The sequence below is a fragment of the Heterodontus francisci genome, chromosome 15, assembly GCF_036365525.1.
Source record: "Heterodontus francisci isolate sHetFra1 chromosome 15, sHetFra1.hap1, whole genome shotgun sequence".
Taxonomy (NCBI): Eukaryota; Metazoa; Chordata; class Chondrichthyes; order Heterodontiformes; family Heterodontidae; genus Heterodontus; species Heterodontus francisci.
The window spans coordinates 6,317,856-6,345,847 of record NC_090385.1 but is presented as its reverse complement, the minus strand read 5'-3'; the positions used below and the strand labels follow the sequence as shown (position 1 = coordinate 6,345,847).

Genomic DNA, 27,992 nt, shown 5'->3' with positions numbered 1-27,992 from the left:
ACAGCAAGGGAGTTATGCTAAACCTTTAAAGCCTTGATTCAATTATGGGCAAAGGAGCTGAACTTGAGGTGAGGTGACAGTGACTGCCCTTGACATCAAGGCAGCATTTGACTGAGTATGGCATCAAGGAGCCCTACCAAAACTGGAGCTAATGGAAATCGGGGGGAAACCCCTCCGCTGTTTGGAGTCGTACCTAGCGCAAATGAAGATGGTTGTGGTTGTTGGAGGTCAATCATCTCAGCTCCAGGACATCACTGCGGGAGTTCCTCAGGGTAGTGTCCGAGGCCCAATCATCCTCAGCTGCTTCATCAATGACCTTCCTTCAGTCATAAGGTCAGAAGTGCGGATGTTTGCTGATGAATGCACAACGTTCAGCACCATTCGTGGCTCCTCAGATACTGAAGCAGTCCATGTAGAAATGCAGCAGAATCCGGGTTTGGGCTGAGAAGTGGCATGTAACATTCACGAGCCACAAGTGCCAGGCAATGACCATCTCCAACAAGAGAGAATCTAACCATCTCCCCTTGCCATTCAATGGCATTACCATCGCTGAATCCCCCACTATCAACATCCTGGGGGCTACCATTGACCAGAAACTGAACTGGAGTAGCTATATAAATACCGTGGCTACAAGAGCAGGTCAGAGGCTAGGAATCCTACGGCGAGTAACTCACCTCCTGACTCCCCAAAGCCTGTCCACCACCTACAAGGCACAAGTCAGGAGTGTGATGGAATACTCTCCACTTGCCTGGATGGGTGCAACTCCAACAACACTCAAGAAGCTCGACACCATCCAGATCAAAGCAGCTCGCTTGATTGGCACCCCATCCATAAACATTTACTCCCTCCACCACCGATGCACAGTGGCAGCTGTGTGTACCATCTACAAGATGCACTGCAGCAACGCACCAAGACTTCTTAGACAGCACCTTCCAAACCCGCGACCTCTACCAACGAGAAGGACAAGGGCAGCAAATGCATGGAAACACCACCACCTGCAAGTTCCCCTCCAGGTCACACACCATCCTGACTTGGAACTATATCGCCGTTCCTTCACTGTCGCTGGGTCAAATTCCTGGAACTCCCTTCCTAACAGCACTGTGGGTGTACCTACCCCACATGGACTGCAGCAGTTCAAGAAGGCAGCTCACCACCACCACCTCAAGGGCAATTAGGGATGGACAATAAATGCTGGCCTGGCCAGCGACACCCACATCCCATGAAACAAATAATTAAAAAAAAAGACTAGGCTCCAGCTGCCTAAGGCCCTTGCTATTGAGTTCCCTCCCTAAACAACTCCACCTTCCTCACCTCCTTTCAGAACTTCCTTAAAATACATCACTTCGACTAAACTTTTCACACCCCTCATAATCTCACCTTGCTGGTTCACCACCCATTCTTCCTCAACCTCTGTGAAACACTTTGGGATTTTTCTTTTTACATTAAAGGCGCTATATAAATGCAAATGGTTAAAATCATACAGCACAGAAGGAGGCAATTCTGCCTATCTGAAAGAGTTGGCAATTAGTTCCACTCTCACTGCTCTCTTTCCTTAGCCCTACACTTACTCCTTTTCAGTTATTTATCCAATTCCCTTTGAAAGTTACTATTGAATCTGCTTCCATCGCCCTTTCAGGCAGAACATTCCAGATCACAACAACTGCATGATTAAAAATTGTCATCACCCCTCTGGTTCTTTTGCCAATTATCATAAATCTGTATCCTCTGGTTACTGACCCTCTGACGTTGGAAACAGTTTCTCCTTATTTACTCCTCATAATTTTCAACACCTCTATTAAATCACTCCTTTCAGCTCGAAGGAGAAAATCCAAAGCTTCTCTAGTTTCTCCTCATAACTGAAGTCGCTCAGCCCTTGTAGCATTCTTGTAAATCTCCTCTGCACCCTCTCTAAAGCCTGGATATCCTTCCTAAAATGTGATGCCCAGGATTGCACACAATACTCCAGCTGAGTCTAACCAGAGAAGTTTTTAAATTAGGGCAGCATAGTGGCACAGTGGTTAGCACCGCAGCCTCGCAGCTCCAGGGACCCAGGTTCGATTCTGGGTACTGCCTGTGCGGAGTTTGCAAGTTCTCCCTGTGACTGCGTGGGTTTTCACTGGGTGCTCCGTTTTCCTCCCACATCCAAAGACTTGCAGGTGATAGGTAAATTGGCTGTTGTAAATTGCCCCTAGTGTAGGGAGGTGATAGGGAATATGGGGTTACTGTAGGGTTAGTATAAATGGGTGGTTGTTGGTCGGCACAGACTCGGTGTTTCAGTGCTGTATCTCTAAAATAAAAAATAAAAAATAAATAAAATAATAAAATAAATTCATGGGATGTGGGCATCGCTGGCCAGGCCAGCATTTATGGCCCATCCTTAATTGCCCTTGAGAAGGTGGTGGTGAGTTGCCTTCTTGAATCACTGCTGTCCATGTGGGGGTAGGTACATCCACAGTGCTGTTAGGAAGGGAGTTCCAGGATTTTGACCCAACGACAGTGAAGGAACAGCGATATAGTTCCAAGTCCGGATGGTGTGTGGCTTGGAGGGGAACTTGCAGGTGGTGGTGTTCCCATGCATCTGCTGCCCTGTCCTTCGAGGTGGTAGAGCTCGCAGGTTTGGAAGGTGCTGTCTAAGGCGCCTTGGACCGTTGCTGCAGTGCATCTTGTAGATGGTACACACTGCTGCCACTGTGCATCAGTGGCGGAGGGAGTAAATGTTTGTGGATGGAGTGCCAATCAAGCGGGCTGCTTTGTCCTGGATGGTGTCGAGCTCCTTGAGTGTTGTTGGAGTTACACCCATCCAGGCAAGTGGAGAGTATTCCATCACACTCCTGACTTGTGCCTTGAAGATGGTGGACAGGCTTTGGGGAGTCAGGAGGCAAGTTACTCGCCGCAGGATTCCTAGCCTCTGACCTGCTCTTGTAGCCACGGTATTTATATGGCTACTCCAGTTCAGTTTCTGGTCAATGGTAGCCCCCAGGATGTTGATAGTGGGGGATTCAGCGATGGTATTGCCGTTGAATGTCAAGGGGAGATGGTTAGATTCTCTCGTTGGAGATGGTCATTGCCTGGCGCTTGTGTGGCGCAAATGTTACTTCCCACTTATCCGCCTGAACCTGGATATTGTCCAGATCTTGCTACATTTTTACACGGACTGCTTCAGTATCTGAAGAGTCACGAATGGTCCTGAACATTGTGCAATCATTAGTGAACATCCCCTCTTTTGACCTAATGATTGAAGGAAGGTCATTGATGAAACAGCTGAAGATGCTTGGGTTAGGACATTACCCTGAGGAACCCCTGCAGTGATGTCCTGGAGCTGAAATAAAAACAAGAAATGCTGGAAATACTCAGCAGGTCTGGCAGCATCTGTGGAGAGAGAAGCAGTGTTAACGTTTCGGGTCAGTGACCCTTCTTCGGAACTTCAGTTCACTGACCCGAAACGTTAACTCTGCTTCTCTCTCCACAGATGCTGCCAGACCTGCTGAGTATTTCCAGCATTTCTTGTTTTTATTTCAGATTTCCAGCATCCACAGTATTTAGCTTTTATGTCCTGGAGCTGAGCTGATTGACCTCCAACAACCACAAACCTCTTCCTTTGTGCTGGGTATGATTCCAACCAGTGGAGAGTTTCCCCCCTGATTCCATTGACTCCAGTTTTGCTCGGGCTCCTTGATGCCATACTCAGTCAAATGCTGCCCTGATGTCAAGGGCAGTCATTTTAACCTCACCTCTTGAGTTCAGCTCTTTTGTCCACGTTTGAACCAAGGCTGTAATGAGCTCAGGAGCTGAGTGGCCCTGGCGGACCCCAAACTGTGCGTCGCTGAGCAGGTTATTGCTAAGCTCGTGTCACTTGAAAGCACTGTCGATGACACCTTCCATCACTTTACTGATGACCGAGAATAGACTGATGGGGCGGTAATTAGCCAGGTTGGATTTGTCCTGCCTTTTGTGTACAGTACATACCTGGGCAATTTTCCACATTGCAGGGTAGATGCCAGTGTTGTAGCTGTACCGGAACAGCTTGGCTGATTCCTGTCCAAATTACATTGAATTAAATTGAACTTCCAGTACAGGAACAGGCCATTCAGCTGAACTGGTCTGTGCCACCGTTAATGATCCACAGCAGTCTCCTCCTACCCTACTTTATCAAACCCTATCAGTAGATCATTCTATTCCTTTCTCCTTCATGCACTTTTTAGGCTTCCCCATGAATACATCTCACTGATCTTTGGCTAAAGAATTTTTTTCCTGAATTCCTTATTGGATTTATTAGTAATGGTGTTATATTTTCTACATTTATCCTGTGGAAACACTTCATAATTTTAAAGACCTTTATTAATGCACCCCTCAGCCTTCTCTTTGATAAAGATAAGTCCCAGCCTGTGCAGTCTTTCCTGATAATCACTGTGAAACAGATAGTTTGATAAACAGTATGGTGAGCAAATACAGGAAGACTGGTTGATAAGTAGTTCAGTGGAAAAGTAATTTTCATGTAACCATTCGCTATCTCAGCAGTGCTCTAGTCACTTTACATCAATCATCTATATTGAAATAATGATAAGGAAGGTTGTACTGTGTAGAATTTATGCCAAATTTACAGCATAGAAACAGGTCATTTGGCCCCACAGGTCCGTGTCGTTGTTTGAGCCTCCGCGCACCCTATTTCATCTCAATCTATCAGTTTAACCTTTCTCCCTCGCTTGTTTATATAACTTTCTTGTAAATATATCAAACACCCCACAATAGGCCTAGTTATACAGTGACCTGTATGTGATGTTATACTGATATTTGGTGTTGTTTACTATAGGTGGACGAGGAAAAGATGATGCCTTGATTGTAACTTTTCCAGAGTACCCCAGCTTCAGTGAGATTTCAGAAGAGGTCATACAGAAGGTCCTCACCTATCTGACTGCCATTCCAAGGTATACACTGAAACTCGCATGGTGTATTAATGCTTTTCTCCTTCTCCAGTGTGTCTAGTACAGTTCCACAGACTGCTGAAGCCCTCTTCTCACTGGCACTCAATTGCCAGCCTCCTGCCACAGAGATTTCGTTGAAAAACATTCCACGCAATTAATCAACATTTATATAGTATTTACAGTACAGAAACAGGCCATTCAGCCCAACTGCTCTACGCCAGTGTTTATGTTCCACACGAGCCTCTTCCCACCCCTCTTCAACTCACCCTATCAGCAAATCCTATTCCTTTCTCCCTCATTTACTTATCTAACTTCCCCTTAAATGCATCGATCCTATTCAGCTCAGCTACTCCTGTGGTAGCGAGTTCCACATACTCACCACTCCCTGGGTACTTGCTAATGAACAGTATAAGCACCAGGGCGGCAGACACCAGTTTCAGACTGTTCTCGTTTTGTTTATTAAATATTTTTAAACCACTTGATACCATGTGCTGTTTCATTAGGATTTATGAGGTTGGGTGAACATTTGTACTGGGGAACTGGGGTTACTGGGATGAATATTGGCCAGCTCCCCCACTCTGCTTCAGTTAGGGCCACAGAATTTCTTATGCACATCTGAGAGGGCAGACGGTCGGCGGGGAGGGCAGGGGGATTGTCTCCGTTTAAGAACTTAAGAAATAGGAGCTGGAGTTGGCCATTTGGCCCTTCAAGTCTGCTTCACCATTCAATAAGATCATGGCTGATCTATGTCAGCTGCACCTTCCCACACTATCCGCTTATCTGTTAATTCCCTTAGTACTCAAAAATCTAGCTGTCTCAATTTATGATGTTTCTTTGTATTTCAGAATGTAGTAAGTAAGATTATGTATCCTTCTCTGGCTCTGTTGTAACACCCCCTTGACGTACCTTCAGCAATAGCTGATATTTCGTTGAATTGGTTTCAGTAAATACGAGTCCAGTCCAAGTTTGTGCTCCAGCTTCCGTTGACATTCCTGGTAAAGAGCACACAGGTTAGGAAGAGATGGTAATACTAGTTCTGGAAAAAACTAGCAACCTTCAAATCAATGGAGTCTGATCAACACAACAAGTAAGCACCTGCCTGAGTGATGCATAAGAATGTAAGAAATAGGAGCAGGAGTAGACCATTCGGCCCCTCGAGCCTGTTCCACCATTTAATACGATCATGGCTGATCTGCTTCAATTCCATTTTCCTGTCCACTCCCCATATCCTTTGTTTCCCTGAGAGATCAAAAATCTGTCTATCTGAGTGAATTATACACAATGAAGGAGCATTGAGAATTCCAAAGATTCACAACCCTCTGAGTGAAGAAATTTCTCCTCATCTCAGTCCTAAATGACGCCCCTTATCCTGAGACTGCGACCCCATTTTCTAGATTCCCCTGCCAGGGGAAACAGTTTCCCAGCATCACCCTATCAAGCCCCTGAAGAATTTTATGTTTCAATGAGTTTAATGTCTCACCCTATAAGACAGCACCTCCAACACTGCAGTACTCCATCAGTACAGATGCTGCCAGACCTGCTGAGTATTTCCAGCGTTTCTCGTTTTTACTCCATCAGTATTGACTGGGGATGTCAGCCTGGATTATGCACTCAAGGCTCTGCAGTGGGACTTCAACCCAAAAGTGTGCTACCAACTGTCTGAAGGCCATCAGTTCTAATCTTGATGAATCACTTTGGACCAGTAGAAGAAGCTTGATATGTTACATCACTGGCAGTCCATCTCAACATTCAGTGCTGCACTAATGACCTTTAGGGGAGAAACCTGCTGTTTATACCCAATTTTAAACTTATATGTTGTTATGAAAGTGATTCTGTTTTTGTGAAAATATTTTTTGAGGAATTCATAGTCAAATTGTAGAAATGTTGGACCAGTTTTTTTTTCAAGAGGGGTCATCAAGAGTACGCTGAAAGAACTGGTTGTCACATGACTCAAGTTATAAATAGAACAGAAACCCTGGTAACTGGGGAAAGATGTGGGCAGAGAAGTGACGATCGTGCGCCCCTTTGACAGGACAAGCCTGGAGGAAGAGACCAGATTCTTGCTGAATGTTTAAAGAGTCAAGCCTACAGAAGGAGAAGAGAATTCTCAAGGAAGGAGATTAAACCACAACCCAGCTCAGCTTTCCAGCATCTTTCTAGACCCTGAGCTGTCCACTGTGTCAACTTATCTCGTTTCCTGTCTTTGTAGAAAAGCCTACTAAATTAATTCACAATGCAGCCTGAAAAGAACTGTTCTAAAAGATCCCAGTTACCAGTCTGCGTGTACTCGGAGGCCAGACTGTGTGCCAGTTTTGGAACACAACATATCTCATCTGCTGTTTTCTTCAAAAATGAGCAAGTGTTTTTTGTCTGTAAGAGAGCTCCGAACAAAAATCCCTTTTATTTTTCTGGTTAATGGGTTTATGTGTGTGTGTGAATGTGAGAGTCTAAGGTAAAAAGCGAACTTTAAAAATTTCAATCTGTGTGTTTGTGCTTTACTTCATTATTGGTTAAAACTTGTTTTATAATAAACTGATAATTTTGTTGTTTATTAAAGAAACCTGGTTAGTGTGTTCTATTCTGCGAAAATAGAGTATCAGTAGGTGGGAAAATTTAAATATATGTTGTGACCTGTGGAGAAGTGGAACTAGAATAAACAGTGCACTCCTTCCACCTCGGTCATAACAATGTGACTCCAGTCTCACACCAATGGAGTTGACTGTTAACTGCCCTCAGATGTGGCCCAGCAAGCCATTCATTTATATCAACCATCACATAAAAAAACAAGAATAAACCAGTTGGACTGCTCATCTACCCCCTCCACCACTGGCTCACCCAGACTGCAGTCTGTACCATCTACAGGATGCACTGCAGCAACTCACCAAGGCTACTTGGGCAGCACCTTCCAAACCCGCAATCTCCACCACCCAGAAGGACAAAGACAGCAACAACTTGCATTTGTATAGTGCTTTTAACATAGTAAAAATGTCCCAAGGTGCTTCACAGGACTATTGCCAAACAAAAAATTGACATCGAGCCTCATAAGGAGATACTAGACAGGTGACCAAATTCTTGCACAAAGAGGTAGGTTTTAAGGAGCATCTTAAAGGAGGAAAGAGGGTCAGGTACATGGGAACACCAGAACCTCCAAGTTCCCCTCCAAGTCACACCCCATCCCGACTTGAATGTACATCGGCCGTTCCTTCATTGTTGCTGTAACAAAATCCTGAATCTCCCTACCTTCGGCACACAGAGTACAATTGATCAAGAAGGCAAGCTACCACATTCTCGAGGGCAACCAGGATTGGGTGATAAATGCCAACCTTGTAACACCCTGAGAATGAATTTTTAAAAATCATCAGGATGTTGTCACTGAGGAGTTCTGATGAAAGCTCACAGACCTGAAACATTAACTCTGTTTCTGTCTCCACATATGCTGCCAGACCTGATGAGTATTTCCAGCACTTTGTTTTTATTTCAGATTTCCAGCACCCACAGTATTTTGCTTTTATTTTTATTGTCACTGGGGAACGGTTTTCAATAAATACCAGTGTTTGTTCGTAGGGTAATAATCCCATGGAAACCTGGCAGGAATTTTGTGGGTGATACTAACAGACTGTGCGTTCTGAGTTCCCATTGTCCTTGTGAATTTTCTTCAGCCTGCTTCAGAACTAGGTACAGTAGAATTGTCCTCATTGTCTCTGTCTCAATGAAACAGTCTCTGTTCTAGTAACCTGCTGCGTGGAAATAAATAGTTCTAATTTTGTCCTTTGTTCCTCCAGTGATGATCCTTAGTGTGGTTCACTGCACTGGTTATAGTACAGCCAAATACCACTCACTTGCTGTGTTACTTACATGACTTGCCAATCTCACGTTAATATTAAACCAACACCTTATTTCCACTGAGCATTGGTAATCAAAGAAACAGTTTTCATAAGGAAAGCACTTCAGTTTTGTCACCATGGTTTGTGCTTGCTATTCGGGGCAAGGCTTCAGTTCAAGAATTGCTTGGGACATCAGAGTCTCTGAACCCAGCACAATGGTATCAGTCAGACAAAGACACTAACAACTTAAAATAGAAACAGCAGCAGACCATTCAGCCCCCGTGCCTGTTCCACTATTCAGTTAGATCATTGCTGATTTGTACATCAACTCCACATACTCACCTTTGCTCTAGATCCCTTGATACCCTTACTAACAAAAATCTATCCATCTCAGTCTTCAAAGTTGTATTTATCCCCAGCATCTACAGCTTTTTGCAGGAAAGAGTTCCAGATTTCCACTACCTTTTCTATTAAAAAGTGCTTCCTGACTTCCCCTGCATGTTTTGGCTCTAATTTTAAGAATATGCCCTCTTGTTCTTGATTCCCCCACCAAGGAAATAGATTCCCTAAATCTACTCTCGGAAATAGAATCCATTTCTCATAATAAAAAGCAATATTAATGTCCATTTTTGTCTTGCAAGCAAATATTCTTATCCACAAATAGCATTTCCTTTGAAACATCAAAGATACATGATAAGGCAGTCCCAAAGCATTTCTCCAGCGCAGATATTTTAAGATTGGCATGGCTTTTCAGTAATGTGTAATTTTGAGGCCATTTGTTATGACTTTATCTGTCTCCTGAGCCCTGGTTTCTAAGGGACATAATACAGAACATAGTCTATCGATCAACCCAGTTAAACGTACACTTGTGATCAATGAAGATGATAAATGGAGGCAATTGTTAGTAGATTGCGCCATCTGATCAATGCAATCTGCTTCGGCAGTTTCCCTCCATATCTGATGCAGAACACAAATGTTGTGTGAAGATTACTGATGGCAGTTCGAATTTTGCAATAGCCTTACCACTATTCGAAACTTTCGCTATTAAGTTGGAAGACCAAAACGGTGCTCAAACCTTGTTTGATTTTGGCTGGGATGCTGATAGCTTTCAATGATAATTCTATATTCCACAGGACCCTCGGGCAGAGGGACTGAGGGAGACGCAGTTGTGAATGATGATATGGTGGTGGAAATAGGTGGGCAGGATGCAGGAGTAAGATGGTAGGCTGTTTTGTAAGGACACAAGAGTTATACCATATAACATACCATGTTAGGTTTGATGTTCTTCAGTCTATGTTTGAGGACCATCACTGATCCAATAAAAAGATTGAATAACAAAAAGTGGCGTGGACAGGAATTCAATTCACTAGATATTTAAATATCTTTTCACAAATACTTTTTTTCGAACAAAAGTTTGAGAATATGGTACACCCAACCCTCAATAGACGTTGATGCACAATCAATAGATGTGTTTAGAAGGGAGACAGACACTTACCTGGGAAGTAAGTAGAGATATGGAGAGAGGACAGGGAATTGGAAGCAAAAAATGAAGAGTAGGCGTGGCTTAATGGAGTAAATGTTGATGTTTCCAATTCCAGTGTTCCTAGGTGAGCATTTGAGTACAAATACTTGATCAGTTACCTACCTACCTGGTGATTACATGTCAACTTCTCACATTCCCTACCTTAGCTGAATCTATTTTGTTAGTTCTCGGTGTGGTGCTGATTTAAACTTCTCAAAGGAATGAACGACACCATCTAAAGGAACGTTCAGGTGAACTGTCCCACTCCACTTGATCGCAATTGCACTTGGGGTGATCAAGAGGATGGATCTGAACCAGCCTGAGCAATGTCGTAGAGTCAGTACACAACAGAAGGAGGCAATTTGGCCCATCAAGTCTATGCTGGCTCTCAGCAGAGCAATCCAGTCAATGCCACTCCCCCGCTCTATCCCCATAGTATTTCCCTCAAGTACCAATCCAATTTCCTTTTGAAATCATTGATCGTGCTTCCACCACCCTTGTAGGCAGCGAGTTCCAGGAATGTTTACAAAGTGAAGGAGTGTTACATAGTGCTGAATAGGAGAAAATAAGGGAGGACGGGGGGAGCAATGGTCTAGATGTTTCCAATTCTGTTTACGTGCAGGCAGTGTGTAGTGGTTATGTTATCGGACTAGTAACTCAGAAAATGTGAAATTTACATCCCACTGTGTCAGTTTGAGAATTTTTGAATTTTGTTGAAAAAGTTGGTATCAGTGAAAGTGACCATGAAACTGTTGGATTGTCATTTGGAGAAGGAAACCTGCCATCCTTACCCAGTCTGGTCTATGTGTGATTCCAGTCCCACATCAACATGGTTGACTCTTAACTGTTCTCCAAAGTGGTTTAAGAAGACTCAAGGATCATAAGTTCAAATCCCACCAGGAGTTCAGTACTGAAGGGGTGCTGCACTTTTGGCGGTGCCATTGTTCTGATGAGATGTTAAACTATCAGGTGGGTGGAAAGGATACTGAAGAAGAGCAGAGGAGATTTGCCTAGTGTCCTGGGTCAATAGTTATCCTCCATCCAAGAACTAAAAGAGATTACCTGTTCATTAGAGCATTACGAACAGAAGAAATAGGAGCAGACATGGCCCGTCGAGCCTGATCTGCCATTCAATACGATCATGGCTAATGTTGGGTTTCAACTCCGCTTTCCCGCCCACTTCCCATATCCCTTGATTCCCTGAGAGACCAAACTTTTGTCTATCTCAGCCTTAAATATATTCAATGTTGGAGCATCCACAACCCTCTGGGGTAGAGAATTCCAAAGATTCACAACCCTTTGAGTGAAGTAATTTCTCCTCACCTTAGTCGTAAATGATTGGCCCCTTATCCTGAGACTCTACCCCCGTGTTTTAGAATCCCCAGTTAGGGGAAACAACCTCTCAGTGTCTACCTTGTCAAGCCCTTCAAAATCTGGTAAGTTTCAATGAGATCACCTCTCATTCTTCTGAACTCCAGAGAATATAGGCCCAGTTTACTCAGCCTGTCATCATAGGACAACCCCCTCATCCCAGGATACAATCTAGTGAACCTTCGCTGTGCTGCCTCCAATGCAAGTATATCCTTCCTTAAATACAGAGACCAAAGCTGCACATAGTACTCCAGGTGTGGTCTCACCAAAGCCTTACACAGTTGTAGCAAGATGACTTTATGTTTGTACTCATTTGGCCATTTACTCATTTGGCCATTATAAATTGCCCCTAGTATAGGTAGGTGGTAGGGGAATATAGGGACAGGTGAGGATGTGGTAGGAATATGGGATTAGTGTAGGATTAGTATAAATGGGTGGTTGATGGTCGGCACAGACTCGGTGGGCCGAAGGGCCTGTTTCAGTGCTGTATCTCTAAATCTAAATCTACTCCAATCCTCTTGCAATAAAGGCCAACATGCCATTTGCCTTCCTAATTGCTTATTGCTGTTTGTGGAGTCTCACTGTGCGCATAATGACTGCTGTGATTCCTACCTTACAACAGTGACTATACTTCGTAAGTACTTCATTGGCTGTAAAGTGCTTTGGGGTGTACTGAGGTTGTGAAAGACTCTAGAAATGCAAGTTCTTTCGAATGCCCTTCTAGGAAGGGACACTGCCCTGTGACCCAAAGTTGCCTACTCATGACTCCAGTCCCACACAGTTGACCCTTAGCTGTCCTCTGAAGTGGCCTAGCAAGCCACCCAGTTGTGAGATGAGTCAGTGTTCAAGATACAACTACAGCACCTTCATCAGTTTAGGAAAGGACAATAGGTATTGACCTTCCCCACATTCTGAGAATTAATTTTTTTGAAGAAAGACAAACTGGGGAATAAGAAATTGGTTGAAGTTACTTAGCTGGTTTGACACATGGCCCATGGGGTGAAGCCTGGACTCCCCCTGCTCCTGGGCATTTAGGCCCATCAGCTGAATGAGGAGGAGCATTAACGAGAGGATTTATTTTGCACAGTTTTCTGCATTTTATTCTAATTGATATTAAGCTGGTTTGACAGTTTGCTCTTTCTCTCTTTTTCCACAGTCTACACAAACCGGAAATCAAGTTCCTAGTTATCTTGGACAGGCGCCTCGATACATGGGCATCTATCAAAGCAGCCCTTATCCAAATCGCGGTGAGTAATTTGTTTTCCATTTGTTCTTCAGTGCCTGAGTGATTAGTAAGATCCTTTCTGTGCTTATGAAAGAATTGAAAAAGGTAAGATTTGATGTGCTATTTAATAACAAACACTGTCCAGACAGTTACTGCAGGATGTGGCTGTAAAGTGGACCATTTCTTTCTCCCTGGGTTAGATTGACCACTGACTGAGTGTTTGGAATAGCTTGTCCCCTGTGTTTATATTGATCAGTCCCTCAGGGATTGGGATAAATTGTAGGATGCACATAGGATTCCAAATTCATCTAACTTGGACCAAATCTCAGATATTTGACCATCTGAAGCTAACTGATTTCTAAATTCTATATTGGAAGTGAAGTTGAGCCCTTGAACTGAACAAAATCCTTGGGTTATCAGGTAGCCTTATAAAAATTTCTCTGGACTGAGTGAGGAGAAGCAACTGGGAGTTTGTTCCCTCTGAATCTAATCAAGGGTGGATAATTAATCCAGTCTGGTGGGTCTGAATTGTTTGGTAAACTTGAAGGCGGCGTCCTCTATGGTGGTTAGATGTTGTTTATATAGTTAGGATGAGTTGTTGGTTTGCGAATGTTTAACTTTAGTGGGAGAAGATGCTTGACTTGGATTTCTGGCTCCTGTGGTATTCATTCATTATTATCAAACCTGCTTTTCCAGTAGCAAAAGGTTTCAAATCGTGATCTATATGAACATAAAAAATTGACGTTCAAGAACAGCAAGCTTGCCGCACATGCATGGTGACTGAAGCATCATGAGTAAACTCTTGCTACCCCCTCTCCCCACCGTCCCCTCCCTCTTCCCACAGCCATGTAACCTCCTGAGCCAGGCAAAACATAGAGACAAAAACCCAGGGCCAATAATGGAATGGATAATCAGGAAAATTTTCTCTGACCCCTTCAGGCGATCAAAACTAGCCCAGGAGATCACACAGACCAAGTGTTATCTATAAAGAAAAAGCAACAAAGACCTTTAATTTATGTCCCACGGTGTTTTACAACCAATGAAGTACTTTTGAAATGTAGTCACTGCTGATGACCAGATAATCTGTTATAGTGATGTTATTTGAGGGATAAATATTGGCCAGGACACTGCGGAGAACTTCCCTGATCCTCTTCAATAAAGCACCACAGAATCCTTTACATCCACAGAAGAGAGCAGACAAGGCCTCAGTTTAACATCTCCTCTGAAAGACAACATTTCTTGACAGTGCAGCATTCCCTCGGTACTGTAGTGCATGGGAGTTGAACTCCTAACCATCAGAGGCAAGAGTGCTACCCACTAAACTACAGCTGACACCTATAAAGATGCTTGCCTTCTACAGGCCTATTTGGCCAGCACCATACCTGCTCGTCTATTTCCATTTCTGGTTGCATTACAGGAAATTCAAACAGCCCTGCCAAACTCAAAAGAGTTAGTTTGTAGCTCCAGGCTGGCGAGGGTTGGAGGTGAATGTGTATTTAAAGACACCAAGTTCAATTTTCATTCACCCTCGATGTTTGGTTGATGTTTATTTGCAGAACAAGGGCTCCATGGTTTCTAACAAAGGCAATATATATTTGGAAACAATATATCTGGAATAAAAATAGAAAATGCTGGAAAGCACTCGACAGGTCAGGCAGTATCTGTAGAGAGAGAAACAGAGTAAATGTTTTCAGTTGATGACTTTTCGGCAGAATGTTAAGATGTTAGAGATGAACAGCTTTTTTAACAAATACAGGGGTAGGGAAAGAGGGGAGAATGTACAAAAGGGAAAGAGCTGTGTTCGGGTGGAAGGCAGGATTGATTCAATGATAAAGAGGAGGTGATAATGGGTGGGGCTAGAGAAAGTGTAATTGGAAACCTTGCCTTTCTCCCCTTTCAACAGCCCTTCCAACCTTTACCACTGAGGGGTACAAGAGCGGCAATGTTGGGGTGATGCCATCACACAACTTCCCCACCATCCTGCCCTGGACATACATCACCTTTTCCTTCAACAAGGCTGGGTCATATCCTGAAATTTTCCCACCAGGGATCATCACCACAGCGGCTGCAGTGGTTCAAGAAGGCAGCTGACCACCACCACCTTCTCAGGGCAACTAGGGATGAGCAATAAACAGTGGCTTTGCCAGCATCCTAAGAATATATAGTAAGTTGTGGGTTACAAACTAACTGTATTGGGTTTGGGAGGACTTGGGGGCCACATGTGATAGCCCAGCCCTACGGGCCAGCTCTGCACTATAGGAGGCCAGTGAGTGTAGTTGATGCACGAGCCCTGATTTTAACCCAACACACCGGTCAGAACAGGGCGTTTTGGGGTCGGCTGCACGGTTTTACCCTCCATTAACTCCAATGGAGCCAAACGTTGAGCAGGGTGTAAATCAGGCGTGCAACCTTAACACATCCCATCCTGGCTAGGTTTGGTTATATTTGGGGCTAATATACATGGGTGTATACAGTGACAACACAAGTCCCAGCAGAACAGAGATGATTGGGTAATTCCCCCATCAATCAGTTGGAAGACAGGGTTAAGCAATGCTGCTAATATCTATCCTCGAGTGACCATTTATAAAGTGATGGAAGTGTCCTGGCCAATATTCTTCACTTCAACCAAATCGCCAACAATGGATTGACTGGCAGAAGTCCATTTTTAGCATTATGCAATTATTTCTGTTTTTGCTGTTTGTGATCAAGCTTGACAATTATTTATGGCTTTTTGTGTAGAGGTCAGAGATTGTTTTGCAGTCCATTATCCCAATGAGACTCCAACATCACTTTCCAAACAGTTTTCAAATTCAATTTATTATTTTCATAGCATTTCAATTATTATCATAGCTGTTTGTGGGACATTACTCTGTGCAAAATCAAAGTGATTGCTGACAACGCAACCGGTCACTGACGTCATCAGGCTGCGCCAAGGTGCGCACATGCGTGGATGGGCTCCTGCTCTCTGCGCGTGCGCTGCGTTCCGACTTGCCAGGACTGGTTAGCGCATGCGCCGATGACATCATCGCGTGACGTGTGCATCTTTGGGCAACTCGCCTGGAGGGCTCTGCACACGCGCTTTACGCATACAGCAATGAAATGCCAACGGAAATTCACGCATGCGTCAAGCTCCGCTCCCTCCCCCCCCCCCCCCCCGCTCTTTAGGCCGCTCTGTTGCCCCCCTCGCTGCTCTCTCCGGCCGCTCCGCTCTTTCGGCCGCTCCACTCCTTCCCCCACTTCGCTGCTCTCTCCAGCTGCTCAGCTCTTTCGGCCGCTCCGCTTCCCCCCCCCGTCCCCGGCCCGCTCGCTCACTCTCTCCCTCCCGCCATTGTGTGCTGCCACGTGTTTAGATTAGGTTGCTTTCGTATGATTATTTAAGCAGCACCATCTTTAGACCTGGCAGCTACCTGAAGTCGCAGACTGTGACGTTTTAGTGGCATTTGCGCATGTGACACTGCAGCGCCACCTAGTGCTAGCGTTGTCAGCAAACGCAGCCATGCAAAATAGCTGCCAAATAACAGCGACTGTTCATTCTTTGTGAAGCTCTTTGGGACATCGTGATATAAACATGGCCAACTTAGAAAATTAAGAAAAGCTGAACAACTGTTTCAAAAAAGCTAACAACTCTCAAACAGCAGGGAAGTTAAGCTTATGAAATTGATGGCAGGAAAAGACCAGCTGGTCCCACAATCACGATTTCTGGAGCATCATGACCAGAGACTTCCTATTCTCCCGTCTCACCACCACCACTCCCCACCCTCAACAATCCCATGTAATCTCCTGGGAGAGACACAAAAACAGGGTCAAAATGGGAGAGGACATACGGAAAATTCCTCTTTATCCCCCTCAAGCAATCAATACCAATCCAGCAGATCACATTGACCATGCTTCTGTGAACTGCTAAGTCACTGGTAAACCTACAATGTTTAAAAAGAAGGAACTATACTGAAAGTGCAGTGGGATACCGGCTTGTAACTTAACATCTGGGTACACCCAAAACCCTTTGAATCCTATTTGAGGAAATGAAATTACCAAGCTAAAACTTTCCACATCTGTGGTTCGGCTGCAGCTGGATTGTGAGCACCATGTTTTAGGAAGGAGGGGAAAGCCTTGGAGAGGGTGCAGAGGACGTTTACCGGGATGATACAGGGGATGAGGGCCTTCAGTTATGTGGACAGATTGAAGAAACTGGGATTGCTGTTCATAGAACAGGGAAGGTTAATGGGAGACCTAATGGAGGTATCCAAAATTATGAGGGGCTTTGATAGAGCAAGTAGGGAAAAACTGTTTGGTCTGGCAAGTGCGTCGGTAACCAGAGGTCAAAGATCAGAAATAATTGGTAGAAGAACTAGAGGAAATGAGGAGAATTTTCTTCAATCAGAGGTTGTTAAGATCTGGATCGCACTACCTGAAAGGGCAGTGGAATCAGATTCCACAGGAACTTTCAAAAGACAATTGTACTTGATGAAGATTAATTTGTAGGTTTAAGGGGAAAAAGCTGGGGCTTGGGACTAAGTGGATAGCTGTTTCAAAGAGGCATCACTGGCCAAATGGCCGCCTCTGTCCTGCAAGATTCTATGATTTGAATTTTTTATCTAATTTAATTTTTTGGCATTATATTTGGTGTATTTTCCAGCATGTTGGATCGTGTAGTGCATAGACTTTCCATACTTTTAAATCTAAAAATTATTATTAGAAACTACTCTCTATTTATCATCCCACTGCCCTGCTCTCTCCCTGTAGCCCTGAATCATCATCTTCTTTGGCCTCCTTATCTCGAGAGACAATGGGTAAGCGCCTGGAGGTGGTCAGTGGTTTGTGGAGCAGCGCCTGGAGTGGCTATAAAGGCCAATTCTAGAGTGACAGTCTCTTCCACAGGTGCTGCAGAGAAAATTGGTTGTCGGGGCTGTTACACAGTTGGCTCTCCCCTTGCGCTTCTGTCTTTTTTTCTGCCAACTGCTAAGTCTCTTCGACTCGCCACACTTTAGCCCCACCTTTATGGCTGTCCACCAGCTCTGGCGATCACTGGCAACTGACTCCTAGGACTTGTGATCAATGTCATAGGACTTCATGTCGCATTTGCAGACGTCTTTAAAGTGGAGACATGGACGGCTGGTGGGTCTGATACCATTGACGAGCTCGCTGTACAATGTGTCCTTGGGGATCCTGCCATCTTCCATGCGGCTCACATGGCCAAGCTATCTCAAGCGCCGCTGACTCAGTAGGGTGTATGTGCTGGGGATGTTGGCCGCCTCGAGAACTTCTGTGTTGGAGATGTGGTCCTGCCACCTGATGCCAAGGATTCTCCGGAGGCAGCGAAGGTGGAATGAGTTGAGATGTCGCTCTTGGCTGACATACGTTGTCCAGGCCTCGCTGCCGTAGAGCAAGATACTGAGGACACAGGCTTCATACACTCGGACTTTTGTGTTCTGTGTCAGTGCGCCATTTTCCCACACTCTCTTGGCCAGTCTGGACATAGCAGTGGAAGCCTTTCCCATGCGCTTGTTGATGGTGATAGTTGAGCCTCGGTAGGTGAACTCTTGAACCACTTCCAGAGCGTGGTCGCCAGTATTGATGGATGGAGCATTTCTGACTTCCTGTTCCATGATGTTCGTTTTTTTGAGGCTGATGGTTAGGCCAAATTCATTGCAGGCAGCTGCAATCCTGTCGATGAGTCTCTGCAGGCACTCTTCTGTGTGGGATGTTAATGCAGCATCGTCAGCAAAGAGGAGTTCCCTGATGAGGACTTTCCGTACTTTGGTCTTCGCTCTTAGACGGGCAAGGTTGAACAATCTGCCATCTGATCTTGTGTGGAGGAAAATTCCTTCGAAAGACTTGAACACATGTGAGAGCAGCAGGGAGAAGAAGATCCCAAACAGCCCTGAATCAATCCCAAACTGATTCCACTGCCCCGCTCTCTCCCCATAGCCCTGTATTTTCCTCTGCTACAAATATTTTGTCAAATTTCCCTTAAAAGATGGTCTCTGCCTCAATTACTCCCAATAATTCTTTTGAGTTCAGGAATTTCTCCTATATACTCTCCAGGTGACACTTTTAAATTGATGATCCCTTGTCATTGAATCTCCAATCAGGGAAAATAGTGCTTCCTTATTCACTCTATCAAAGCTCTTCCTAATTTCTAATGAAATTAAATCTCATCTTGGCCTTTTCTGCTCTAGTGGAAATTGTCCCAGTATTTCAAGTCTCATTTCCTTAGACAGCCCAGAAGTTACAGCAAGTTACAGGCCATTCGGCTCAACCATGTTCATTTTCCCCTCTATCCTTCAAGAGCCCTTGTATCTGCACTTACTTTGAAGTTATTTATAGTTTGAATTGGCTTATTTTCATTCTAACTATTAAAAGAACATCAATAAATTTTTATCAGCGCTGATAAGAAGGCTGCATTTCCCCCTCCAGTTCCTTTGCAAATTGCTACTTACTATAAAACGCATGAATATACTTGCAGTTTGGAAGAGTCACTGAGGTGGAAACCCACAGTAGAATGTAACAAATTGTTAAAACATACAAACCTAGAGTTGTTGCCCTTCCTCTGAAAATCTTCAGTGGAATTAGGGTGGGTGGGGCAGGGTCTGCTGGACCCTGTCTATGTATGTAGCTGACCACTTTCCCACCAGCGGTCACAGGTGACATTCAGTCTGCCTGGACAAATATGGCTGGGTGTATTGTAATGATATGCAAATGACTGAATGCCTCATCTGATATATCTTCCATCTGTGTGGGCAGCTTGATCTTCTTTAAAAACCCATTCATGGGATGTGGGTCTCACTGGCAAGTCTGCATTTATTCCCTATCCCAAGATGCACTTGAGAAAGTGGTAGTGGGTTGCCTTCTTGAACTACCATTGTGATTTGCTACAACTGAGTGGTTTGCTAGGCCACTTCAGAAGGCAGTTACAAGTCAAACACTGGTGTGGTATATAGGCCCAGACCGAGTGAGAATGGCACATTGCCTACCCCACAGGGACGTGAATGAACCAGTTGGGTTTTTATAACAATGTATCAGCTTCGTGGTTATTTTTACTAAACCAATTTTTTTCCCCCCATTTTTAGAAAAATAAATAAACTGCTATAGTGGGATTTGAACTCATTGAGTTAATAGCCTGGGTGTCTATTAAGATTACAACTCCCGCAGCATAAAACACTACACCATCATCTGGTGTTGGAATGTTGGGTGAAGGAACTGGGATTTAATGTTTAAAGGGCTAAAAGCAATAAATTTTATTAGCTTAGATGCCAACTTCAAGCAATGGGAAATGTTACCATACAGATTAGTCATGATCTAATTAAATGGCAGTACAGACTTGAGGGGCTGAATGGTCTAATTCTATTCCAAAAGTCCAAGGAAGAGGTCTTGTGGAATTGCTTCCTACTTCACAAACAGCAGTTGAAGCCAAAACTCCAAACTCCACAGTTCCTACATCATTACATCTCGTGTTCTAGACTCTCCTCCGATAAATACCTCTCTCCTTTATCCATTCCATTCAACATCTTAAAGCCTCAGTCCAGTCTCCTCTCAACAATCCTTCCTCCAGAAACGAGAGGTAAAAGTGACACCTCAGTCCAGTCACGAGCTTGGCCAGGAACAAGGGTACATCATTTTTCAGGTACCAGTGACTGATTTCAATGGTTTGTGGGGTATTACAGTATTTGAAGATTTTTGATGCTAAATTGTCAGCATTCGCCGTCATTACCACTCTAAATCTGACTGCAGCCGCAGGATTTAGCACAAACACAGATTAATGTGGAGATCCTGATGTGGTCTGTCATTCACTGCTCCAATCACAAGCTGCACCATAGAATTCCAACCGCACCCGCCACCTCACATCATCTCCACAGCTGGAAATCAGAGCGATCAATTGATGTGGTGAGAACTTCTGCTTTTCTGCTCTTGTATCACTGTTAGAAACCCCACAAAATATGAAGCCTTGTTCAGGGAGGTATAACTGGGTTTTTAACAGTGATCTGAGTGATATCTACTTCTGAACAACAGATCTGGCCCTAAAAATATTTTTTTTCTAATTCTGTCATGGGATGTGACATTACTGCCAAGGCCAGCATTTGTTGCCCATCCCTAATTGCCCAACTGAATGGCTCGCTAGGCCATTACAGAGGGCAGTTAAGAGTCAACCACATTGCTGTGGGTCTGGAGACACATGTAGGCCAGACCGGGTAAGGACAGCAGATTTCCTTCTCTAAAGGACGTCAGTGAACCAGATGCCAGATGGGTTTTTACAACAATCAATGATAGTTTCATGGCACCATTACTGAGATTAGCTTTCAATTCCAGATTTTTATTAATTAATTGAATTTAAATTTCACTGCTCACCGTAGTGGGGTTTGTACCCATGTCCCCAGGATATTAGCCTGGCCTCTGGATTGTTAGTCCAGTGACATTATTACTATGCCACTGTCTCCCCTGTGGAATGTTTTTAAATGTCTCCATTATGATTAATTACTAGATTGTTTTTTAAACCAGGTTTTTTAAAATAATTTAATTTGTTCATGATATTTCAGCTTCTACCTCAACCCCATGTGTATACCCCAATCTTTATTTTGCTCGCTATAAAATTTTTAAAAAGTGATTTGATTATTAGTTCTTTTCATTTCCTGGTTTGCTGTCTGTAAAAATTCTTTAATGTGATTGGTTGGTTTGATGACATCACTGCAACTCCACACTGGAAATCCTTATTTCGGAATACTGCAATCCACTGCACGGCAAGAGAGATAAAGTTCCCACCACAGAGATCACTCAGCAAGGCTTTTACTGAGGTCAGCGGTGATCTCTGCTGCTGATCACAAACTCCGGACCGTTAATTTGTTCTGATTTTTCATGATCTTGAGCATTCTAATCTCCTGTTATTTAGGAATATTGGAAGATATTGGATTATTAGCTCACTAGTAAAAGTCATATAAGATCATAACTGATGCTGTGCAATTATAGTTTTAAATATGAATTGGAAGTGAGCAGTATTTAATTCATTTTGGAATTGAAATTAATATGTACCTATTTATAATAGATATGGAAACATTTTGTGAGGAGTTTGAGGGCTTAAGATCTGGTGAAATTAAAAAAAAAGGGAACATCAACAATTTGCATTTATATAGCATCTCTAATGTAGTAAAACATGCCAAGGCTCTTCACAGGAGTATGATCGAGCAAAGTCTGACATAATGAGACGTAAGAAGGTGAGAAGATAAGAAATGGGAGCTGGAGTTGGCTATTTGGCTCTTTGAGCCTGTTCGGTCATTCAGCAAGATTGTGGCTGGTCTTCCTCAGCTTCACCTGCCTGCAATATCTCCATATCCCTTAATTCCTTTAGTATCCAAAAATCTGTTGATCTCTGTCTTGAATATGCTCAACGACTGAGCATCCACAGCTCCCTGGGGTGGAGAATTCCAAAGATTCACAACCCTCTGAGTGAAGGAATTTCTCCTCATCTCAGTCCTAAATGTCCGACCCCTGACCCTGAGACCGTGACCCCCATGTTCTAAATTTCCCAGCCAGGGGAAACACTTTCCCACCCTTTACCCTGTCAAACCTCTTAAAATTTTCTATGTTTCAATGAGATCACCTCTCATTCTTCTAAACTCCAGGTAATATAGGCCTAGTCTCCTCAATCTCTCCTCGTAGGGCAATCCCTTCATCGCAGGAACCAGTCCAGTGCAACATATCAGAACAGGTGACCCAAAAGCTGGATCAGAGAGGTAGGTTTTAAGGTGTGTCTTAAAGGAGGAGAGAGGCAGAAAGTATCAAGAAGTGAATTCCGGAGCTTAGGGCCCAGGCAGCTGAAGGTATGGCCATCAGTGGTGCAGTGATTAAAATCGGAGATGCTCAACAGGCCAGATTTAAAAGGAGGCTTGTGGGCCTGGAGAAGGTCACAGACATAGGGAGGGACAAGACCACAGAGGGATTTGAAAATCTATCCAAAAAATGCTTGGAAGTAATGAGTTACACTGGGAGAGGCCAAAGAGTGCTCGGAAGACCTGATTTTCAGATGTTGCAGGGTATGGTTGTTGGAGTTTGCAGGAAAGGCTTGCATACCCAGTTAGCACCTGCGCAAAAATTGGCAGAGTGCCACAACAGGGCAATTAAACCCTTTCAGCCACACTTTAAACTTTAACATCTTTACCCAGAGAGTGGTGAAAGTGTGGAACTCGCTACCACAAGGAGTGGTGAATAGCATAAGAGAAGTTAGATAAACACAGGAGGGGGAAAGGAATAGAAGCATATGCTGATAGGGTGAGATGAAGCAGGATGGGAGGAGACTTGTGTGGAACAGTTGGGCCGAATGACCTAATTCTGTCTTTCAGGGTCCTGTGTAACAAGAATGGGCAGCCCCTGAGATACCTTGTCCTGGAGCAAGGAGCTAGAGAGAGCCCTGGAGGCTCAGACCTCCAATTTCACTAAAGTTGGCAGCTTGAGGAGGAAGATCTCGCGAGAGCAAAAATAAAAATGAGTAATGGATGATTTAAAGCATCAGAAAGTGTTTAAATGAATATTTTAAAAGAATGCACCTGTACTTTTCCCCAGGGTGGAAGAGTCAGTTACTAGGGGACATAGGTTTAAGGTGAGAGGAGTAAAGTTTAGAGGGGATGTGCGAGGCAAGTTCTTTACACAGAGGGTGGTGAGTGCCTGGAACTTGTTGCCGGGGGAGAGGGTGGAAGCAGGTACGATAGCGCCGTTTAAGAGGCATCTTGACAAATACATGAATAGGATGGGAATAGAGGGATACGGTCCCTGGAAGTGTAGAAGGTTTTAGTTTAGGCAGGCATCAAGATCGGAACAGGCTTGGAGGGCCAAATGGCCTGTTCCTGCGCTGTACTGTTCTTTGTTCTTTGTACAGTAGTGGGTGATTCTGTGACAGACAGCATGTGACTTGTTAACAGTGAAAACTCCTATCACAACATCACCTAACAGGTACTCCAGATACTATAGACGGTGTGGTTGACAGGGAAGTTGTCAATAAGCAGCACACTGCAGTAACAAATCTTATACTAGTAGTTAAATAAATAAAAATGTACCAATTGGGCCCATTTTATTCATTTGAAGGGTCAGAGCCTATTATTGAAGCATGAGAAATACAGGCAAAGAAACTTTCAATCCATCGCCCATCTGGAACAACTTTTAAGCAGACGTTTGCATTTCATTCATTGGTAATGTTTTTACAAACTGCCAGAAGTCTGGAGGTTGAAAGTGATGCATCCTCTTCACCCCTGAGAGAGGTAACTTGAAAGACAGAAATAATCACAGAATATCAGTCCCGGGAGAAAGGCAGTGAACTGATTGGTTCCAATGTTATCTCTCTGTTGCGCATTTTGTGAATGTTTGAAAAATGATCAGCCAATGTTATTTAAATATTAGGGGTAATAAATAATAACTGATATTTTTCAATTAGTGTGCTCATTTGAACTCTCGAAAACGTTCTGGGAAATATTCTGTCATCAAATTTGAGGGATTGCGATGTTGAAGTGTTGCAGAATAGTTTCTGAGGTTGTTGCTAGTACCATCTTGGATTTATATTTGAGTGGTAACTTTCTGGGTGAGAATGCATTTGGAGATTACATCTCACTCAGATGTAAATAAAGCAAGACTGTTGAGTGTGTGTGTGTGTGTAACATGCAGGTTTTAAAAGTGGGATTGCTGCTGTGTTGTGTTGGAGAAGCGGAGGCTTCGTGTGAGATGATTTCCCCCCTCCCCCGGGCTGAATGGGGATTATTGATCGCGAGAACGTGTTGGCGAATAAATTAAAATCACCCACGGGAGCCGGCGATAGAGCAGAAGACTGAAATAAAGCAGGCAGGGTAATTTTCGCAGTCAGGCTCTGCTCTCTCGGAATCCAGCAGCAGATTTGCCTCGGGCACCAGCTGCATATAAAGCTACCGTGGGTCACATTTCATCCGTGTTCGTCTGGACACTAAGCAGAGCAAACAGATGTCAGGAACAGATGTGCAGAGAAGCAACACCAAGTCCAAGAAGAATGCGGTAAGGCCCTTGTATCAAACCCCATGCACAGTCCCAAATTCACCCACAGAGACTGCGGCAGCTCAGCAGAGGAATACTCAGCTTAGTACAGTGAGAAGTCCAGGCTGATGGTTCTGTGTCTGCTGACAGTTTAGCAATGCCTGTAGCTGAGGTGGAATTGTTTTGAGAAACCTTCTTTTAAATGGGTCATGAAGAGATGTCTTTTTGTGTATCCTGTCAGGTGTGTGTTTGTAGTGTTGGGAGAAGATTATGACTCAGTGTGCAGGCATGTTTGATTTTGAATCTTTAACCCATGCTGGGGTTACTGCAGTGGCCAAGGTTTTTCTGGGTTGCTGCAATGCTCATCCCACAGAAACCAACACCTCGTCCGTCTCTATAGAGGACAGATGTAGGATTCCATTTTCAAAATGCAATTTTTATTGACTAAATAGCATGTGAAAGCATGATCTGATTGGCTGGCTAGCTTCTGTCAACTTGTGCCATTGCGATGCCTCCTTAGTGTGTGCCAGCGGTGACTCAGTTGGCAGCACTGGGTCAGAGGTTGTAGGTTCAAGTCCCACTCCAGACAATGGAACATAAAATCCAGGCTGACACTCCATTGTAATACTGGGGGAATGCTGTACTGTCAGAGGTGCTGCCTTTCTGGTGAAACATTAACCTGAGGCAGTGTCTGCCCTGTCAGGTAGATGTCAAAGATCCCATCATACTGTTTGAAGTAGAGCAGGGGACTTCGGCCTCCTGTCCTGGCTGATATTTATCTCTCAATCAATATCACTAATCGATCTAGTTATTATCACATGAAGATGGGGAGGCAGTAGTGCATTGGTAATGTCACTCGACTGGTAATCCAGAGCCCCAGGCTATTGCTCTGGGGACATGGCTTCGAATTCCACCACGACAGATGGTGAAATTTGAAGTCAATCAATAAATCTAAAAGCTAGTCTAATGGTGACCATGAAACCATAATCGATAGTTGTGTAACAACCCACCTGGTTCACTAATGTCCTTTAGGACTCGGTCAGTAGAGAAGGAAATCTGCCATCCTTGCCTGTTCTGGTCTACGTGTGACTCGAGATTCACAGCAATGTGATTGACTCTTAAATGGCCCAGCAAGCCACTCAGATGTATCAAATCGTTACAAAGCCTCAGAACAGGAATGAAAGCGGACGGACCACTCAGCATTGACCTAGGCACCAGAAATGCCAATGGCAAACCCAGCAGATTGGAAAACAGCAGATGTGACGCCACTGTTTAAAAAGGGAGGTAGACAAAAGATGGGGAATTATAGACCGGTTAGCTTAACCTCTGTAGTGGGGAAGATGCTTGAGTCTATTATCAAGGAAGAAATAGCAGGGCCTCTCGATAGAAATTGTCCCGTTGGGCAGACGCAGCATGGGTTCATGAAGGGCAGGTCATGCTTGACAAATCTTTTGGAATTCTATGATGACATTACGAGCAAGGTGGACAATGGGGACCCAGTGGATGTGGTGTACCTAGATTTCCAAAAGGCTTTCGACAAGGTGCCGCACAAGAGGCTGCTGCATAAGATAAGGATGCATGGCGTTAGGGGTAAAGTATTAGCATGGATAGAGGATTGGTTGACTAACAGGCAGCAGAGAGTGGGGATAAATGAGTGCTATTCTGGTTGGCAATCAGTCACTAGTGGTGTGCCTCAGGGATCGGTGTTGGGACCGCAATTATTTACAATTTATATAGATGATTTGGAGTTGGGGACCACGTGTAGGTTGTCAACGTTTGCAGATGACACTAAGATGAGTGGCAGAGCAAAGTGTGTAGATGACTGTGAAACTTTGCAGAGGAACATAGATACATTGAGTGAGTGGGCAAAGGTCTGGCAGATGGAATACAATGTTAATAAATGTGAAGTCATTCATTTCGGTAGGAGTAACAGTAAAAAGGATTATGACTTGAATGGTAAAAAGTTGCAGCATGCTGCTATGCAGAGGGACCTAGGTGTCCTTGTGCATGAATCGCAGAAGGTTGGTCTGCAGATACAGCAAGTAATTAGGAAGGCAAATGGAATTTTGTCCTTCATTGCTAAAGGGATTGAGTTTAAAAGCAGAGAGGTTATGTTGCAGCTGTATAAGGTACTGGTGAGGCTGCACCTGGAGTACTGTGTGCAGTTTTGGTCTCCTTACTTGAGAAAGGATATACTGGCACTGGAGAGGGTGCAGAGGAGGTTCACTAGGTTGATTCCGGAGTTGAGGGGGTTGGCTTATGAGGAGAGACTGAGTAGATTGGGATTATATTCATTGGAGTTCAGAAGAATGAGGGGGGATCTTATAGAAACATATAAAATTATGAAGGGAATAGATAAGATACAAGTAGAGAGGGTGTTTCCACTGGAAGGTGAAGCTAGGACAAGAGGGCATAGCCTCAAGATTAGAGGGAGCAGATTTAGGACTGAATTAAGAAGGAACTTCTTCACCCAGAGGGTTGTTAATCTATGGAATTCCTTGCCCAGTGAAGTAGTTGATGCTTCTTCAGTAAACGTTCTTAAAGCTAAGGTAGATATCTTTTTGAACAATAAAGGAATTAAGGGATACGGTGAGAGCGCAGGTAAGTGGATCTGAGTCCATGAAAAGATCAGCCATGATCTTATTGAATGGCGGAGCAGGCTCGAGGGGCCGGACGGCCTACTCCTGCTCCTAGTTCTTATGATCTTATGAACCCAGTCAACCCTGCAAAGTCCTCCTTACTAACATCTGGGGGCTTGTGCCAAAGTCGGGAGAGCTGTCCCACAGACTAGTCAAGCAACAGCCTGACATAGTAATGCTCACGGAATCATACCTTACAGACAATGTCCCAGACATCGCCATCCCTGAGTATGTCTTGTCCCACCGAGGTGGTGGCACAGTGGTATACAGTCGGAGGGAGTTGCCCTGGAAGTCCTGAGGTTTCGTGGCATCAGGTCAAACGTGGGAAAGGCAACCTCCTGCTGATTACCACCTACTGCACCCCTCAGCTGATGAATCAGTGCTTCTCCAATTAAACACCAATTAGAAGAAGCACTGAGGGTGGCAAGGGCCCACAATGTACACTGGGTGGGGGGACTTCAATGTCCATCACCAGTGTTGGCTTGGTAGCATCATTACTGGCCGAGT

General features: G+C 44.2%; 1 protein-coding gene across 3 annotated transcripts in view; it reads left to right on the top strand.

Annotated features, from left to right (window-relative positions):
• The window catches only part of mcf2a (MCF.2 cell line derived transforming sequence a), a 208,664-nt gene that overhangs the window by 26,902 nt on the left and 153,770 nt on the right, over positions 1-27,992 (top strand). For all 3 annotated transcript variants that reach the window (XR_010976419.1, XM_068047099.1, XM_068047100.1), the window contains exons 3-4: positions 4,811-4,925; positions 12,796-12,886. Coding sequence is in view for 2 of the 3 variants with exons in the window: in XM_068047099.1 (XP_067903200.1) it covers positions 4,811-4,925; positions 12,796-12,886 (206 nt within the window). In the remaining variant the exon portion in view is untranslated. The remainder of the gene's footprint in view (positions 1-4,810; positions 4,926-12,795; positions 12,887-27,992) is intronic.